Genomic DNA, 18,277 nt, shown 5'->3' with positions numbered 1-18,277 from the left:
CCAATTAATGCTCCCTATGGTGTGGCCAACTGATATTGTCATATGGATGACTTGTTGAGTGGACAATCGACCTGATTTTAATCTTAGGGATGGTGTGTTAGCTGTAGCTCGTGCTGGAACAGTCTTTCCCATGTTATTCCTGAACAGGACAAAAGGTTCTCTGCCGTAGGCTCTGTCAGAGATGAGGGTGTTGGGCTTTGTCCTTTTTGAAAATGTTTTCCATGTGTCAGCTGAAGCGGTCGGGAGTGTGTTGCACCGCCATCCAATCCTTGAACAGAGCATGTCACAATAGGTCCTCCTAACTGGAGGAGTGCTAAATGCCATAGTAACAAATACCATAGTAGCGCGAGGAGGACTACAATGCAGTCCAAAGGGAAAAAGCAAACCACGTCCCCTGTGAAAAGATTAGTTTGATCTTCATGGAGGAAAGGCATGATTGTCCCCACTGGAAAAAGGGATGTTGCTCCGCCGTACTGACAGCAGAAACCCCGGGAACGCTGGGGTACTGCTGAATCTGGACTCTTGATTTCCGGCTATACGGAAAAGGCCTTGGACGTGGATAATGAGAGGAAACACAGTTCCTTAAAGCGCATTGCGTACGAGGCGATTCCTGAAATCTGCACAGTACAGGAGCGGAGCTGGGAGCAGGCCTGAAAGATTTGAGAAACGCACGTGTTGTGTTCATCCCACGCATTGGTTATGAGTGAATCATCACATCCCTGCTGGTGCTGTGAGGGGATGGGTGACCTTAAACATGACTGCTGTTTATTTATGTTTACCTCTAAACGGATTTGACAGCTGTCCACAGCTTCCCTTTACAGATGTTTACAGGTTTGATGAGTCTGTGATGATGACTCTGTTGTTAAGGGCAGTGTTCCTGTGTGGATGACACTTCCCAGAGTTTGCTGTGAAGTACCAGCTGTAGCCTGCAGGGCGATGCGTAATTGGCTGTTGCATCACCCAGAGAGGGTGGTTCAGACGGCTGGAGAACCAGGCTGTGTCTTCTTCCTCATTGGCGACCCCTGCTGGTTAACCGGACTGTTACAGGCAGCAAGCTCGAGGACAGCGTTCGTCAAATCGCGGTCCTCGGGGTTCGAGAACTGCTTGTTTTTAACCCTCCCTTTACCTGGGCGTCAGGTGTGAAGACCTATCTGGACAATCAGTAGCGCTAACTCTTCAGCTAATTACCTGGGAGGAAAACCAGGGCTGGATTTGATGATTGCTGCTCGAGGGGTTTCCTCTGACTCCTATCTGCACATTATTTTCCGTATTAGTGAGTGCCTCACACTGAGGTGATGCGTGACACACAAGGTGTGACGCTGCTGGTGCTACTTTGAGTGAAACCTGTCATGTCCCAGCTTGCTAGATAAGCAGTGGCTGTATGCTGAATGCTCCCTGACTGACTCTTCCTTTAGGAGCCATAGAGGCACTGGAAAGGTGAAGGTAACGGACTGTGAGTGTCGCAGCAGATCAGAGCCTTTTCAATGACCTGAAAATGTATAGGATAAACACCGCCTGTTCCCAGTGTGACTTGCAGCAGGGAGGGTGTGGAATTTCCATTATGAGACACTGAACCCCCAAGACTTGGTTGAGTGAGACCTCCCTGGGGGCAGCCGTAGCCTAGTGGCTAAGGTACATGACTGGGGCAGCCTGTAGCCTAGTGGCTAAGGTACATGACTGGGGCAGCCTGTAGCCTAGTGGCTAAGGTACATGACTGGGGCAGCCTGTAGCCTAGTGGCTAAGGTACATGACTGGGGCAGCCTGTAGCCTTGTGGCTAAGGTACATGACTGGGGCAGCCTGTAGCCTAGTGGCTAAGGTACATGACTGGGGCAGCCTGTAGCCTAGTGGCTAAGGTACATGACTGGGGCAGCCTGTAGCCTAGTGGCTAAGGTACATGACTGGGGCAGCCTGTAGCCTAGTGGCTAAGGTACATGCCTGGGGCAGCCTGTAGCCTAGTGGCTAAGGTACATGACTGGGACAGCCTGTAGCCTAGTGGCTAAGGTACATGCCTGGGGCAGCCTGTAGCCTAGTGGCTAAGGTACATGACTGGGACAGCCTGTAGCCTAGTGGCTAAGGCACATGACTGGGGCAGCCGTAGCCTAGTGGCTAAGGTACATGACTGGGGCAGCCTGTAGCCTAGTGGCTACGGTACATGACTGGGGCAGTCTGTAGCCTAGTGGCTAAGGTACATGACTACGACCCAGAACGTTGGTGGTTCAAACCCTTATTGCTCCGGGGGGGATTGTCACCTGCTTAATCGAATGAACTATCAGTAAAACAAAAACATCAGCTTGGATCAAAGCATCAGCCAAATAACAAATTATAACTCTGTTAGCACTCACACTTAGCACGTAGCAGACCCTAGGCGTGTAGCGCCACTGAGCTATAAAAACACTGCAAGGCCACTGTAACCTGATACCAGCGGTGGACTGTCACGGTTCACAATGCGTCTGTCTATGGGACACGCAGGGAGCAGTCTGTTCATGCGGTTTTGTTTTACTCATTTGTTCCCAAAGAGAACATAATTTTATTTTCCTGTTACATTTGGGAAATTGAAGAACAAATATCACCTTATTTCTGAGAGTGTACGGTAACATACGCGGACGTGGAGGAGTGCCTCTTTGCTGCACAAGGTCTTCAGTGTCCTTGAACCCTCTTGTTTAATCTGCACTGGTCTGCCAATCCCTCTGCAGCCGGTGAATCACACCATAAGCAGCCGAAGGCCGTTAATCTGGTTATTTAGGTGCCTGATAGGGCTCGGTGCAGGCCTGTATGATTGATTGTTCTGTGGACATGGGCCAGGGGAAGATGGATTGCCGCTTGTTGTGGTTGAGGGGGAAACGGCAGCGCTCTGTCTGACTGAGCAGCGCTCTGCCCGCGTGCAGTGAATAGGCCGATTTTCCACCCCGTCTGGAGGCTGTAAACGATCGCAAATTACCGTGCTATCGGACCGGTAACTCTCCGCGTGATTAGAGAGCGAGATGAAACTGGCCCCCCCAGCTCTGCACATCTGTCTGGGGCTCGGGGGCGGCCACGTGAAATGGAAAATTGGAACGTGTCCTTGCGTGCAGTGTGTAAAGGACCACGGCAAATCTTTCCTGAAATAGGGCTGCAGTTGCACCTGAAAAGTGTCATTTAAGCACAAGTGCTGCCGAATACAGCTTTTCCCTGTTCGGCCGTTCGCAGTCAATTGAGAAATGACTGTGATGAATAGCCAAGGACAGGGGGAAAAGTGTTCGCTCCTCTTGCTCGGTATCCGTGATTCCTGCCTTTTATCCGTAGCCCTCCTGTGTTATCTTTTGGAAGGATCGGATCACATGGTTGGAATTTACCTTGCTGCTTACTGACATTCTTATTTTCCTTTAACATTAATGGCATTTGGCAGATGCTCTTATCCAGAGCGATGTACAGTTATTAGACTAAGCAGGAGACAATCCTCCCCCTGGAGCAATGCAGGGTTAAGGGCCTTGCTCAAGGGCCCAACAGCTGTACGGATCTTATTGTGGCTACACTGGGGATTGAACCACCGACCTTGCGGGTCCCAGTCATGTACCTTAACCACTGTGCTACAGGCTGCCCTTTTAACTTCTGAACCGAGTTAAAGGAAAACTTGTGAACTTTCTGGAGAGCTGGAGATAAGGTGGATTCAGGAGGCGTGATTCATTAAAATGCTGAGACTGCATTTCTTGTTCTAACACTTCACACTGCAAGGGAGAGCGATTTGCATGGGATAATGAATACATTTGTGATGTAAACACTTAAAAATGGATAATAGCTTCATAATGAAAGTAAATAAATACTTCATTCAAAGTTGTTGGCAAAGCAGTGGGTTTCCTGACTGAGACATGTTTTCAAGGTCCGTTGTACTATGGTCAATAATAATGATTATTTCCCTCTCTTTCCTCCTCAGATCCAAACCTTTGGAGTGGAGGCACCATGTAAATCTGTAGAAGACCTCACCAGTGGGGTGGTAATGGCACAAGTCCTTCAGAAAATGTAAGTGCATTTCCACTGTCTGGCCTCTTTAGTAGTAGTAGGTACTTTATTGTCCCCGTGGGGAAATTAGTTTTCGGTAGAAAATCATTGTTGGTGGTGTTACATAAAAACAGGCACAGCACATAGAGACAGACATATAACATCGACAGATCAGATCTGAAGTCCAAAATTAATAAAAATTATATAAAAAATAAATAAATAAATAAAACACGGTGCACTATAACAACTGCTGGTAGTTACGACATATATAACAAAATAAGAGTAGTGCTCTGGCTGGACCCGCTAGACAGAGTTAAACAAAATATAAATATAAAATATAAAATATAAATATAAAAAAATATATAAAATATGTGGGTTAGACCTTACCATTCAGGGATTTAATCACCTGTGGTATGAATGAATGTTTGGACCTGTTTTTTGAACAGGACAGGACCTTTATTACTGTTACATTCGTATATTGCATTACATTACAGTACAGTTATTTAGCTGACACTTTTATCAAAAGTGACTTATAGGTGATTAGACTAAGCATGGGGCAATCCCCCCTGGAACAATGCAGGGTTTAAGACCTTGCTCATTGGCTGAACAGCTGCACTGATCTTATCGTGGCTACACGAGCTTGAACCACCAACCTTCTTTCTTGGAAAAATATATTTTTCTGTTAAGGAATGGATTGCAGTTTTTGCAGAATTCGGTTTGGCATGAGGGAGTGGATGCATTGTGTGTAAAACTGTTTTTTAAAATAGCTTGTTTGGTCTTTCCTTTACCCTCGCATGCCCTTGTAACCATTAAGGTTTTCTCAGGTACAGGTATTACTCGCCACTCATTGTATGCAACTTACCTACACCGTTTCTTTTTTCCAGAGATATTGTCTATTTTAATGACAGCTGGATAAGTCGGATTAAATCTGAAGTTGGCGACAATTGGAGATTAAAGGTATGATTTCCTGTACGCTTTAATTTTATCATGAATTTGAACAATTTTTATAGTCTTTATTTCTTTTCTTTTTTAGGTCAGCAATTTAAAGAAAATTTTGAAGGGCATTTTGGATTACAACCATGAGGTAAGGCAACAATGAATGATTTTCCTGTAAGTAGAGAAAACAAAAATGAACATATTTATTTTCTTTGTCAAACAGATATTGACTGTTTCCCTTCCTGCAATTCTGAATGATTTTAGCGCGTCTGGCATAGTGTGTATTTTTAATCTGAATTATTTGAATCGGACGTCTGTGGCTCTATGGCTGGCAGTTCCAGCCTCCTCTAACAATGCGTCTCCACAGCGAGTGACTAGTGATGAGCCTTGAAGCCCCAACAGCCTGTTATTAGATTACCAGAGTCAGAGCCCAGATTCTGAATGCCGTTTTGCAGCTGAAAGCTTTGGCAGATTCTGAAAGGAATATTCAGAATTTTCCCCAAAAACAATCTATCGACTAAAATTCTGTGTTATCTTTACCCAAATGTAGTAGCACAAACGCTGTGCAGTTATTTTGTAAAATTAAAGAAATTAAATTTCAAGCAAATGTATGAGGATATTACATATTCCATGGTATATAACCCGTTTAAATTTTTTGTCGAACGCAGTCAATAGCGGACACATTCGGATGCATTCCCGTCGTTGTTGTCTGTGTTCAGTTTGTAACAATAAATATCAGCGATGAACAGCTGTAACCTGCAGTTAGCTGGAAGGTGGTGGTTTCTGGCGGTAGTTCTCGCTCCGCTGAAACTCCCCGGTCCAGGCTGAGGTGTCCTCTTCCCGCAGGTGCTGGGGCAGCAGATCAATGACTTCACCCTGCCGGACGTCACGCTGGTCGGGGAGCACTCGGACACGGCCGAGCTGGGCCGCATGCTGCAGCTCATTCTCGGCTGCGCCGTCAACTGCGAGCAGAAGCAAGGTTTGTGCCGTCCTGTCCTGGACCGGAGGGGGCTTCACTGCTCTGGGGATAGACAGGGGGGTGACGTTTTACAGACTACTGCTTCTTATCGGACTTCAGCTCAACCGAAAGCTCTTGTTGATAAACCAGGGCTGCCTTAAATGAAATGAAATTCGAGACTGTCCCAAAGACGCTTTATACAGTAACGGAAGGGATGAAAAAATGGGAAATACCAGCTCTGAGCCCCCAAATAGCTTATGAAGTAAACGACTCTCTAGTGCTCAGAAAAACCCTGAAACAGTGGCGAGAGAACTCCCCCGATGGGAAGAAATCTCAGGAGGAACCCAGCTACAGGGGGATGCCCATCCTCTGCTGGGCTATAGGTTATGATGGTAAGGGTTTAGGTATTAAACTAGCAGGCAAAGCAGAAAGTGGATGGATATAGAGCATGCAGTTCAGACGGTAGGGGATGAATCTGCAGCTCCAGGATGTGTGGGAGCGAGGACATGGGAAAGAGGAGCAGGGCTGCAGCAGTCAAACGTGAACTCCAGACATCACTTGCATGTCCTAGTGCTGACATACTAAAAAAACCTCATATGGGTGTCCTAGAGAGGTGCCCTAATTCCAGACCTAATGCACATGTGTTAGAGATGCCCCAAGCAATTTCCAGTCTGTGGATCTGTCCAATGAATGCGATTACAGTCATTAAATCTCAGCCTCATATATAACCTACCGAGTCCCTGCTTCAGTGTAAATGTTACAATCTTACAAAGTGGCTTTGCTGTACTGCACAGTCAAGGATAATTAAACAAATCCTGTATAACAAAACAAAGACTTTATATAAACAAAGACTTTGTTTATACAATATAATGAGCTTTTAAGTTGCTTAGAGGAAAGACGGAAGGTGTAATTAAAGTGAATATGAGCAGCTTAATTTATTGTCTTAAGTGTGTTGTCCTAGAGAAAATTACAATCATGATGAAAACGCAAACTAAAATGAAAACTAGCCATGAAAAAGATGTATTGGGGAATGAAAAACCGAATAAGGAACACACTTGTCCAAGAAAGTAAAACTAAACTGAAGCTATAATCTTTGCCTCTTAAACAAATTACAATAAAGTCCAATCGTAATTTGCTATTGTTTTTTTCTATACAAAAGATGATATACAGCCAATGGCCTGCCTGTTGGGCTTCTAGGTAACTGCAGCCAGTATGTGATGATAGGCTTTCAGGTGATGGCCTGATTTTGCTAGCTACCATGGCAGAGGCCTATGCTCCAAAACACTGTCACGCAGAAGACAGTTTTTTTTTCAACTGAAATAAAACTGCATAGGAAATTAAATTTATAAATGGTATAGAAATAGGCTGGAGCCTGTCCCAGCTTACATTGGGCGAAAGGCAGGAATACACCCTGGACGGGTCGCCAGTCCATCACAGGGCACACACACCATTCACTCACACACTCATACCTACGGGCAATTTAGACTCTCCAATCAGCCTAACATGACTGTGGGAGGAAACCGGAGTACCCGGAGGAAACCCACACAGACACGGGGAGAACATGCAAACTCTGCACAGAGAGGCCCTGGCCGACGGGGATTCGAACCCAGGACCTCCTTGCTATGAGGCGGCAGTGCTACCCACTGCACCATCCGTGCCGCCTAATATTAATTGTGGAAAAGTTAAAACTGTTATGACCTTGAAGCCAGTGATTTGATTTGTTTGTCTATATTTCACAGAATACATTCAGACAATAATGATGATGGAAGAGTCCGTACAGCATGTTGTTATGACAGCGATCCAAGAGGTAATCATTTTTCAATCATAGTTGCAGATTTAAAAAAACATGGAGAGCAACCGTATTTATTGATCTAGTGCCTTTTAGATATATTAATATAAACCTTGTAATGCACCTTTAACATGAAGTTTTTTCCATTACAGCTGATGAGCAAAGAGACCCCTGTTATGGCAGGAAATGACGCATACATTGACCTTGACAGACAGGTGAGTTCATCTGGTTTCTTCAGCATCTAAATATTACGTTACCTTTCGCTCATTCCACTGACAGTGGTTGAGACAGACGTTTTAGTGGTATGACAGACTTCGAGTATTGCTTGAGACAGACTTTTTAGTGGTTTAACAGACATTGAGTAGTGCTTGAGACAGACGTTTTAGTGGTTTGACAGACTTTGAGTAGTGCTTGAGACAGACGTTTTAGTGGTTTAACAGACATTGAGTAGTGCTTGAGACAGACGTTTTAGTGGTTTGACAGACTTTGAGTAGTGCTTGAGACAGACGTTTTAGTGGTTTGACAGACTTTGAGTAGTGCTTGAGACAGACTTTTTAGTGGTTTGACAGACTTTGAGTAGTGCTTGAGACAGACTTTTTAGTAGTTTGACAGACTTCGAGTAGTGCTTGAGACAGACTTTTTAGTGGTTTGACTGACTTTGAGTAGTGCTTGAGACAGACGTTTTAGTGGTTTGACAGACTTTGAGTAGTGCTTGAGACAGACTTTTTAGTGGTTTGACTTGAGTAGTGGTGGAATATAAAATGAGGTGGCCTGCTGTACTTCCACACTGCTGTCAGTGTAACAGGAATAAAGTGAGGACTGGAAGTGGCAGTCGGTTGTAAACATTTCTGCTCCCACGACAGCTGAAGAAAACCGTGGAGGACCTCAATGACGCTTTGGCCACCAAAGAAGAGATCGCACAGCGGTGTCATGAGCTGGACATGCAGGTAGGATAGACCAGGCTTCTATAGCAGCCTTTTCTTCCATTTTCTCACAAGCATTTTTACATGGCATTGCAATTTTCATTTATATACACAATCATGCTTATATTACTATGTATTGCTTTAAAGGGCCTATATCTGTTTTACTTATGAAATATTTAGAATTAAACATAATTTAAGTTTATTGAATGGTGGCGCTTTTTGATTTATCATGCAGTTTCAATATCGTTCCCATGTCATGATACACGTATGGAAAGCGTGTACATTTACCTGGATAGTTTGCATGAGCAATGTCGGTCTATTTCGCTTACTGGCTATGTTTTGTTTAGCTTACTGGCTGGATGCACTGGATGGCCTCTAATTCAAATGCGATTTTAATTCTGTTAACATATAATGGGGAGGCTGACTGTGGGTGAAAATGACTTTGTGTTTTTTAGATCACCCTGCAATACTGCTTAGCAACTTAAACGAGTTGACTAAATTCTGAATTTAACAAAGATAATTGCGTAATGTTCCCTGATAATAATGAAAATGGAGTTGTTCTGTCACAGCATTTTTTCAACCTGCCATTCCTGAAGGTTTTATTTGAAACTAACAGTGCTCTAGCCTACAGATGTGTTTCACTGTTTTCTGGAAACCCTGCAAAAACCTGTTCTCTCTTTCTTTCTCCCTCTCTCTCCCTCTCTCTACCTCTCTCTCTCTCCCTCCCTCTCCTGTCCTTCTGTCTGATTGTATCAAACCCTTGCCTGTGGTAACCTCTCCACTCTGCCTTGCTTTGAAGGCATACCTTGTTCAAGAGGAGCGAGATAGACTGAGGTTAGAGTATATTGAACTAGAGGAGAGGGTAAATGCTTTTTCTTCTTATTGGTGTTGGCTTCTGAAAACCCTGGATTTACCACCTGCTTTAACACCATCCCTGGCCAGTCCGGGCTCCTTAACCTTCGTGTGTGCGCTTCAGCTGTCCCGTCTGACTCTGTTCTGTCTGTCGCCACGCCCTCCGACTAACGCCCTCCTGTCACTCAACTCTGACAGAGGAATCCCTGTTGCCACAGTAACACGCTTTGCCGTCACTGCTTCTTGGAGGGAAAAAAGTTGTCTTGTACAATAACACTTTTTATGAATCAAGTGGTTTGCCCCAGGCTATTGACGGATAAATGAATGTTTGTTTAGTGGTGAATGCATGTGGTGAAAGTGTGGAAATGTCCACAGGGTAGCAGCTTGTTTGAATCGGATGATTTATTTACTCGGCTTTGGGACGTTACTGCTGAAAGAAGCAGATTACATACAGCAGCATGTAAAAACCTACTGCAGTGTGTCTTGGTGGTAATCTGTAAAAACAAATGACAGAAATCTGTAATTCAACAGTTGGGCCTGATCCCCACAAGATTGGTTTGGCCGTTAGTTTGCCTGCAGAGACCAGTCCTCCCTCCACCACTGCTTAAGGAGTAAAACGCTATTCCGGCACCTTAACTCTAAGGCACCAAGGGCTCTCTTATTGATATTTTTACTAATCCAGTCATGTGGCAATTGAATGGTACTGCCTGGACCTGTTTTTCCTTTTGTAGAAGGCTTAGAGGGAGGAAACCTGAACTGAAGCCCGTTTTGTTTTTTTGTTTTTTTTATTATTATTATTATTATTATTATTATTTTATTTTTATTTAGTAAAGTGGATGTAGATTAGTGAACAAGGTACAAGGTGCTGGATGGCCAGGTGTAGCTCGTACGTCATGTGTGCTGTGGCATAGTCTACCATCATCAGGAATTGTACATGAATATGACACCACTCCACAAGAAGGTCAATCAATACGCACTTAGATGATGGAAGTAGGGAATCTTTGTCATGGGTGTTTGTCTAGAATGTCCCATATGGTTGGCCGGATTCAGATCTGCTGAGAAGGCCATATGGATGATGTCATTGTGGGTCATTGCATCATCAGCAGTGGGAACCTTTTCTTACCCAAACTGACTATGAATGTGTGTATGCTGCTTTGTACTGTAATTTTGTCCTCCTGTAATTGTTGGAAACATTGCCCTCGTAGCGCACTTAATTCCTTGTATCGTCTTAATTTCATATGTATACGAATAAATAATGATAAAAATGGGAATAGGCCATTAAGTCCACATAGGGTTGTCTTTACCTACAGTCTAGAGAGTTTACAGCACTTTGTCAGCGTGACATTCCCAGTTTCATGCATTGACAACTGCATAAAAAAAATCCTAGTTCACGTTCATCTGTTTTATGATTTTATAAACCTCCCCAAACTTTAGTGTCCTTTTTTGAGCCTGAATCGGTGTCTTCAGAGCTTTCTTATTTTACGTTTCACACTTTGAAGCAGGTTAGTTGGCTAGCTTTCTAGGCTCTCTTGTACATCTTACATACAGCTGTTATGCATACCTTTCCCTCCCAATGTGGGACTCTCTCTGTAATTGGCAGTAACATCTCAAAACTTTGGGAAAGTTTGGCGTGCACAATTTAATGGATTATGTGTATAATTTTTTCCTATATATTTTATATTGTGTGTGTGTTTTCTGTCATTTGTACATAATTCACAGTTTGTTTCTTTTTTTTCGAGTTACTTTTTTTCTAAACATTTTTTGAGAATATAAATATTTCTTGTCTAAACTGGATTTAGTTTTCTATAAGGTGGAGGCCTTCATTCAGCTGCTTTTAGCTGGCTAGCTGTAGTACTCAGAATATCCGTAAAAATCTATTATATTTTTAAACAAATGCATATGCATATTTAATATACAGTCAGGTCCATAAATATTGGGATGTCGACACAGTTCTCCTCTTTTTGGCTCTATACACCACCACAATAGATTTGAAATGAAACAAACAAGATATGCTTTAACTGCAGACATGAGGGTATTTACATCCAAATCAGGTGAACGGTGTAGGAATTACAACAGTTTCTATATGTGCCTCCAACTTTTTAGACAATTGTAAATGGGACAATTGGCTCCTCAGCTGTTCCATGGCCAGGTGTGTGTTATTCCCTCATTATCTCATTTACAAGGAGCAGATAAAAGTTCTAGAGTTCATTTCAAGTGTGCTATTTGCATTTGAAATCTGTTGCCGTCAACTCTCAATATGAGATCCAAAGAGCTGTCACTATCAGTGAAGCAAGCCATCATTAGGCTGAAAAATCTAAACAAACCCATCAGAGAGATAGCAAAAACATTTGGTGTGGCCAAATCAACTGTTTGGAACATTCTTAAAAAGAAAGAACTCACCGGTGAGCTCAGCCACACCAAAAGACCCGGAAGACCACTGAAAACAACTGTGGTGGATGACAGAAGAATTCTTTCCCTGGTGAAGAAAAACCCCTTCACAACAGTTGGCCAGATCAAGAACACTCTCCAGGAGGTAGGTGTATGTGTGTCAAAGTCAACAATCAAGAGAAGACTTCACCAGAGTGAATACAGAGGGTTAACCATAAGATGTAAACCATTGGTGAGCCTCAAAAACAGGAAGACCAGATTAGAGTTTGCCAAGCAACATCTAAAAAAGCCTTTACAGTTCTGGAAGGACATCCTATGGACAGATGAGACGAAGATCAACTTGTACCAGAATGATGGGAAGAGAAGAGTATGGCGGAAAGGAACTGCTCATGATCCAAAACATACCACCTCATCAGTGAAGCATGGTGGTGGTAGTGTCATGGCGTGGGCATGTATGGCTGCCAATGGAACTGGTTCCCTTGTATTTATTGATGGTGTGACTGCTGACAAAAGCAGCAGGATGAATTCTGAAGTGTTTCGGGCGATATTATCTGCTCATATACAGCCAAATTCTTCAGAACTCATTGGACGGCGCTTCACAGTGCAGATGGACAATGACCCGAAGCATACTGCAAAGGCAACCAAAGAGTTTTTTAAGGCAAAGAAGTGGAATGTTATGCAACGGCCAAGTCAATCACCTGACCTGAATCCGATTGAACATGCATTTCACTTTCTGAAGACAAAACTGAAGGGAAAATGCCCCAAGAACAAGCTGGAACTGAAGACAGTTGCAGTAGAGGCCTGGCAGAGCATCACCAGGAATGAAACTCAGTGTCCGGTGATGTCTATGCGTTCCAGACTTCAGGCTGTAATTGACTGCAAAGGATTTGCAACCATGTATTAAAAAGTGAAAGTTTACATTTACATTTTAGTCATTTGGCAGACGCTTTTAATCCAAAGCGATTTACATTACATTACATTACATTACATTACATTATTGGCATTTGGCAGACGCTCTTATCCAGAGCGACGTACAGTTGATTAGACTAAGCAGGAGACAATCCTCCCCTGGAGCAATGTAGGGTTAAGGGCCTTGCTCAAGGGCCCAATGGCTATGCGGATCTTACTGTGGCTACACTGGGATTAGAACCACTGACCTTGCGTGTCTCAGTCATTTACCTTAACCACTACGCTACAGGCCGCCCTGTAGTTCTGTGCAGTTCTACCATAAGTCAAAGCATCACATCCAGAACTAGCAAAATACACATGAAATGCTGTTCTAAACATAGTTGTCATCATAAGTGCTTTTTTTTTGGGGGGGGGGGGGTTAGACAAGGATAGGGATATCAGAGAGGAGGGGCAGGGGAAATCAGGAGGGAGGACTAAGGTAGAGTTTGAAAAGGTGGGTTTTGAGTCTGCGCCGAAATAGGGGGAGGGATTCTGCTGTTCTAACAGTGGTAGGCAAGTCATTCTACCACTGAGGAACCAGAACGGAAAACAGGCGTGAACGTGCAGCTCGACCACCAGGTGCACGTAGAGAGGGAACCATAAGGCGACCAGAGCTGGCAGACCGGAGCGGTCTAGCTGGGGAGTAGGGAGTGGTCAAGGATTGTATGTAAGGTGGGGCAGTCCCCTTAGCAGCCTGAAACTAGGGCCTGAAACACTAGGGCCTTGAAACGGATGCATGCGGCAATAGGAAGCCAGTGGAGGCCAATGAGAAGTGGGGTGACATGAGCCGACCTGGGCTGACTGGTGATCAGGCGGGCTGCAGCATTCTGGACCAGCTGGAGGGGCTTGATGGCACACGCTGGGAGACCGGCTAGGAGGGAGTTGCGGTAATCCAGGCGGGAAATGACGATCGCCTGGACTAGGAGCTGGGTGGCTTTCTCAGTCAGGAGATGGCGGATATGGCATATATTATACAGTTTGATTTATGATTGTTAGTTTGTCCCATTGTCCCTTAAAAAGTGGGAGGCACATATACAAACTGTTGTAATTCCTACACCGTTCACCTGATTTGGATGTCAATTGGATGTAAAGCAGTTAAAGCACATCTTGTTAGTTTCATTTGAAATCCATTGTGGTGGTGTATAGAGCCAAAAAGATGAGAATTGTGTCGATGTCCCAATATTTATGGACCTGACTGTAGTTTACTGTTTTAAATCAGTGTTATGCATTTTCATTTTCAGCAGTGGAAATGCTTGCAGTTGAAGAGACTTGCAGTAGGGCTAGTAGCTATTGCCACTGACTGTCAGGCAATGTTGGGGCTAGTAGCTAAAGCCACTGGCTGTCAGTCGATGTTGACCATTGGTACCCCTGTGTTTAATGTCATGCATAGCTCCTATGGAATCTTTGTTTCACCGAATAGTCTGCTTCAACACCATTCTGATTGTACTAGTCCTTTCATTGGCAAGCTAATAACACAATTAGGTTTTCAAGTCACATTGCTTTTGCTTTTGTAAGGAGTTTGAGTGCTTCACATTTGGACCCTGGGCATCACATAGACCATCCAGATTGCATGCCACCATATCTTCACTAATTCACTATTTGTTTTTTGTGTCTCAATTATTTTGTGTGGATGTTTGTGTGTTTTCTTTGAACACATTATAGACTTAAGATATTATGCAATTTAAGAATCAGTTAATCTGCTGATTAACTGATGGGGTAAGTTTATGGGTAGCAAGCCACTTTTCCAGTAATAGAACTCCATTTTTTCTGCAATCACACAGCTACTGTTTATGGTAAAAGGCCATGTAGTAGCCATCAACATCTCAGCGCTCCAGTGTCTTAAAACCTGCTGTAGCGTGTTAGCTGTTGGCTGTGTTCACCCCCCATCTCGGAGAGGTTAATAGACACTGACGGGATAAGTGCCTCCAGGTGCTGGCTCACCTTGACCGCTGTAATGTCCTCCTCGGCCTGTAGGTGGCAGCGCTGCAGGAGGAGAAGGGCAGCCTGCTGGCGGAGAACCAGATCCTGATGGAGCGGCTCAACCAGTCCGACTCCATCGAGGACCTGAACAGCCCCGCCGGGAGGAGACACCTGCAGCTGCAGGCCCAGCTGGAGCAGCTCCAGGAGGAGACCTTCAGGTGTGGAGGAGGAGGAGAGGGAACGGGAGGGGGAGGAGGAGGAGGAGAGAGAAGGGGAGGGGGAGAGGGAAGGGGAGGAGGAGACGGAAGGGGAGGAGGGGGAGGAGAGGGAGAGGGAAGGGGTAGAGACGGAAGGGGAGGAGGGGGAGAGGGAAGGGGAGGAGCAGGAGAAGGAGAGGGAATGGGAGGAGGAGGAGGGGGAGGAGGAGAGGGAAGGGGAGGAGGAGGAGACGGAAGGGGAGGAGGAGGAGAGGGAAGGGGCGGAGGAGGAGAGGGAAGGGGAGGAGGGGGAGAGGGAAGGGGAGGAGAAGGAGAGGGAATGGGAGGAGGGGGAGAGGGAAGGGGAGGAGGAGGGGGAGGAGGAGACAGAAGGGGAGGAGGAGGAGGAGAGGGGGAGGGAAGGGGAGGAGGAGGAGGAGGAGACGGAAGGGGAGGAGGAGGAGGAGGAGAGGGAAGGGGAGGAGGAGGGGGAGGAAGAGACGGAGGGGAGCGGGAAGGGGAGGAGGAGGGGGAGGAGGAGACGGAAGGGGAGGAGGAGGGGGAGAGGGAAGGGGAGGAGGGGGAGGAGGAGAGGGAGAGGGAAGGGGAGGAGACGGAAGGGGAGGAGGGGGAGAGGGAAGGAGAGGGAAGGGGAGGAGCAGGAGAAGGAGAGGGAATGGGAGGAGGAGGAGGAGAGGGAAGGGGAGGAGGAGGGGGAGGAGGAGACGGACGTATGTATTAAAAAGGCGTGGTGGCGAACTTGATGGAATGTTCATTTAAAATCGTTCAACAGTATCGGTTTGCTACAAACATAGTTAGTCGTCTTGAAAGCACGTCAGTTCTCATTTCACTTGACATCTGATTTCCCAGATGATTAGGGCTTCATTGGACTGGTGTTTACGTACCGGATGGCTTCAGCAGCAGCTCTGAAAAAAGCAGTAAATTAAAATGGGAGCATAAAAAAACATTATTTCTGATTAGTGGCCAACCTTTGTATCTCTGGCAGAGTGCTTGGGCTTGTTTTGATGGGTTGTCCAGCATACAGTGTGAGATGATGCAGCTGCATTTAACTCGCCACTTTAATCCGTCAATTTTTATTTTACATGCCTGGACAACACGCAGGGAGCAACACTGGGTGTTTTATAAAGAGATGAGCTTGCCTTTCCTCTCTACAAAAAAAAATAAAATAAATTGTGGGGCAGCTATTGATTCTTGCCCTTGCACTGGGCTGGTTAGCAGTGCAGACACTACGCATTAATACCGATTAAACGGCACAAATGCATTTAATGGGCTGTTGAGCTGCAGTCGCTCCTGATTTAGGAGACTAACAGCCCCGCTCTCACACCAGGGCGTCTGTCTCAGACCTGGGGCATCTCAGCTGAGACTACCAGCCCCTCCCTCCAGCCCTGTTCCCCCGGGCCCTGAGCCCGCTGCTGTGTGTGTCTCAGTGCAGGTAACGTCCCCCTGTGCAGCTGCAGGGGGCGGCACGGAGGGTGGGGGCGGTACGGACCGGCGCCGCAGGGCTCGGGGGGGGCCTGGCTGGCACTGTGGGTGTGGGTGAAAAATGGGCCACCGCTCCTGCCACACACCGGGTGTCCTCAGTCACAGACCGCCCTTCCATTACGCTCCACGTTTCACTGCCTCGCTTCTGTTCAGACTGGGGTTGCTAGATGTCGGTCCTTCAACTGGAATGTCTGGTTTGAAAGTTATTAGTACAGGGCTAATTTGTGGTCCCGACCGGACAATGTGTAGGGGGTCCCAGCCAAATAGGGGCGACACTGGCTCAGGCGGTAAGAGCAGTCATCTGGCAGTCGGAGGGTTGCCGGTTTGATCCCGCCCTGGGTGTGTCGAAGTGTCCGTGACTCCTAACCCCTAAATGCTGCTGATGAGCGGGTTGGTGCCGTGCATGGCAGCCAATCGCTGTGTGTGTGTGTGTGTGTGTGTGTGTGTGTGTGTGTGTGTCTGTGTCTGTGTCTGTGTCTGTGTCTGTGTCTGTGTCTGTGTCTGTCTGTGTGTGTGTGTGTGTGTGTGTGTGTGTGTGTGTGTTTGTCTGTGTGTTTGTCTGTGTCTGTGTCTGTGTCTGTGTCTGTGTGTCCGGACTGAGTAATTGCTAGAACAGCCCTAGAGGAGGGCATCCGCGGACCAACAGCTCCACGATTACGCTTCCAGCTGTGTGCGGTGTCTGTTTCTCACACGTCTTAAGAGACGGATGGCAACCCTAGTTGAGCCCCACGCCTGTCAGCCCCCCGTGACCTCTCCGCGTCCCTGCTGAAGCTTACGGGCGTCTCTGATTTTCAGGCTGGAGGCTTCGAAGGACGACTACAGGATACGCTGCGAGGAGCTGGATAAGGAGCTCCAGGACCTGAGGGGCCAGAACGAGGACCTCACCTCCCTAGCAGATGAGGCCCAGTCCCTGAAGGATGAGATGGACGTTCTCCGGTGAGCTGACACCTTGGTCAGATATGTAATTCTTTTGGATTCAAATACTTTTCTGTCCTTGCTTGATTGATCTTGCCTGGTGCAATTGAGCTGACCAAGAGGGCCAGAAAGGTGGGGTTTTCACTTTGAGAGTATTTAATTGGTTCCAATACACCAGATAAGGTGAACATCAGTGAAGATAGAAAAGTGTTTGAATCCAAACAATTCTGTATTTCACCCAGGTCTGGCCCCTTTGCAGGAGTTCAGTACTGTTACCCTGGCCGGATTCCCTTCTTCTAAACAGTCTAAACACAACTTCTTTGGAATGTGTGATCCCGTGTTGTTTGAAGAATCATATTGGGCACTTAAGAGTTTATGTGAATCAAAAGCTGACACCTCAGCTTTAAAATCGCCTAACCTGTTCACTATATAGCACTTATATATTACTCTGATTACTTGCGATAGCTGCTATCCCTTTATTTTGTGTGGATACAACTTTTGCTCAAACATAAATTATTTTGTTAATTGTGTGTTAACAGACTGGGTATTATTTGTCAAAACTTAATCAAAGGGTATACAAATATAACTGAATGGATGGGCAATGATCCCTGTTTCTGGAACCTTCCTTTCCCTACAATGCAGTGTATAGTTGACAGGCGTTATAGTATGTTCAGTCGTGAACCTTGTTTTTTGGGGGGGGGACAGGCACTCCTCAGACAAGGTGTCCAAGCTGGAGGGCATGGTGGAGTCGTACAAGAAGAAGCTGGAGGACCTGGGGGACCTGAGGAGGCAGGTGAAGCTCCTGGAAGAGAAGAACACTGTGTACATGCAGAACACCGTCAGCCTGGAGGAGGAGCTGAGGAAGGCCAACACAGCCAAGGGACAACTGGAGAACTACAAGAGACAGGTACACACACACACACACACAAGCACACACACACACACACACACACACACATACACAGATACACA

General features: G+C 45.9%; 1 protein-coding gene across 4 annotated transcripts in view; it reads left to right on the top strand.

Annotated features, from left to right (window-relative positions):
- The window catches only part of hook3 (hook microtubule-tethering protein 3), a 47,359-nt gene that overhangs the window by 11,569 nt on the left and 17,513 nt on the right, over positions 1-18,277 (top strand). For 2 of the 4 annotated variants that reach the window (XM_061262251.1, XM_061262255.1), the window contains 11 exons: positions 3,912-3,997; positions 4,861-4,933; positions 5,010-5,060; positions 5,759-5,891; positions 7,610-7,677; positions 7,812-7,874; positions 8,523-8,606; positions 9,382-9,444; positions 14,745-14,908; positions 17,186-17,326; positions 18,011-18,212. In XM_061262251.1, the coding sequence (XP_061118235.1) occupies positions 3,912-3,997; positions 4,861-4,933; positions 5,010-5,060; positions 5,759-5,891; positions 7,610-7,677; positions 7,812-7,874; positions 8,523-8,606; positions 9,382-9,444; positions 14,745-14,908; positions 17,186-17,326; positions 18,011-18,212 (1,128 nt within the window). The remainder of the gene's footprint in view (positions 1-3,911; positions 3,998-4,860; positions 4,934-5,009; positions 5,061-5,758; positions 5,892-7,609; positions 7,678-7,811; positions 7,875-8,522; positions 8,607-9,381; positions 9,445-14,744; positions 14,909-17,185; positions 17,327-18,010; positions 18,213-18,277) is intronic. The other 2 variants (XM_061262252.1, XM_061262254.1) reach the window with 1 other exon arrangement.

The sequence above is a fragment of the Conger conger genome, chromosome 12 (assembly GCF_963514075.1).
Source record: "Conger conger chromosome 12, fConCon1.1, whole genome shotgun sequence".
Lineage (NCBI taxonomy): Eukaryota > Metazoa > Chordata > Actinopteri > Anguilliformes > Congridae > Conger > Conger conger.
This window is presented reverse-complemented; position numbering and strand designations above follow the sequence as displayed.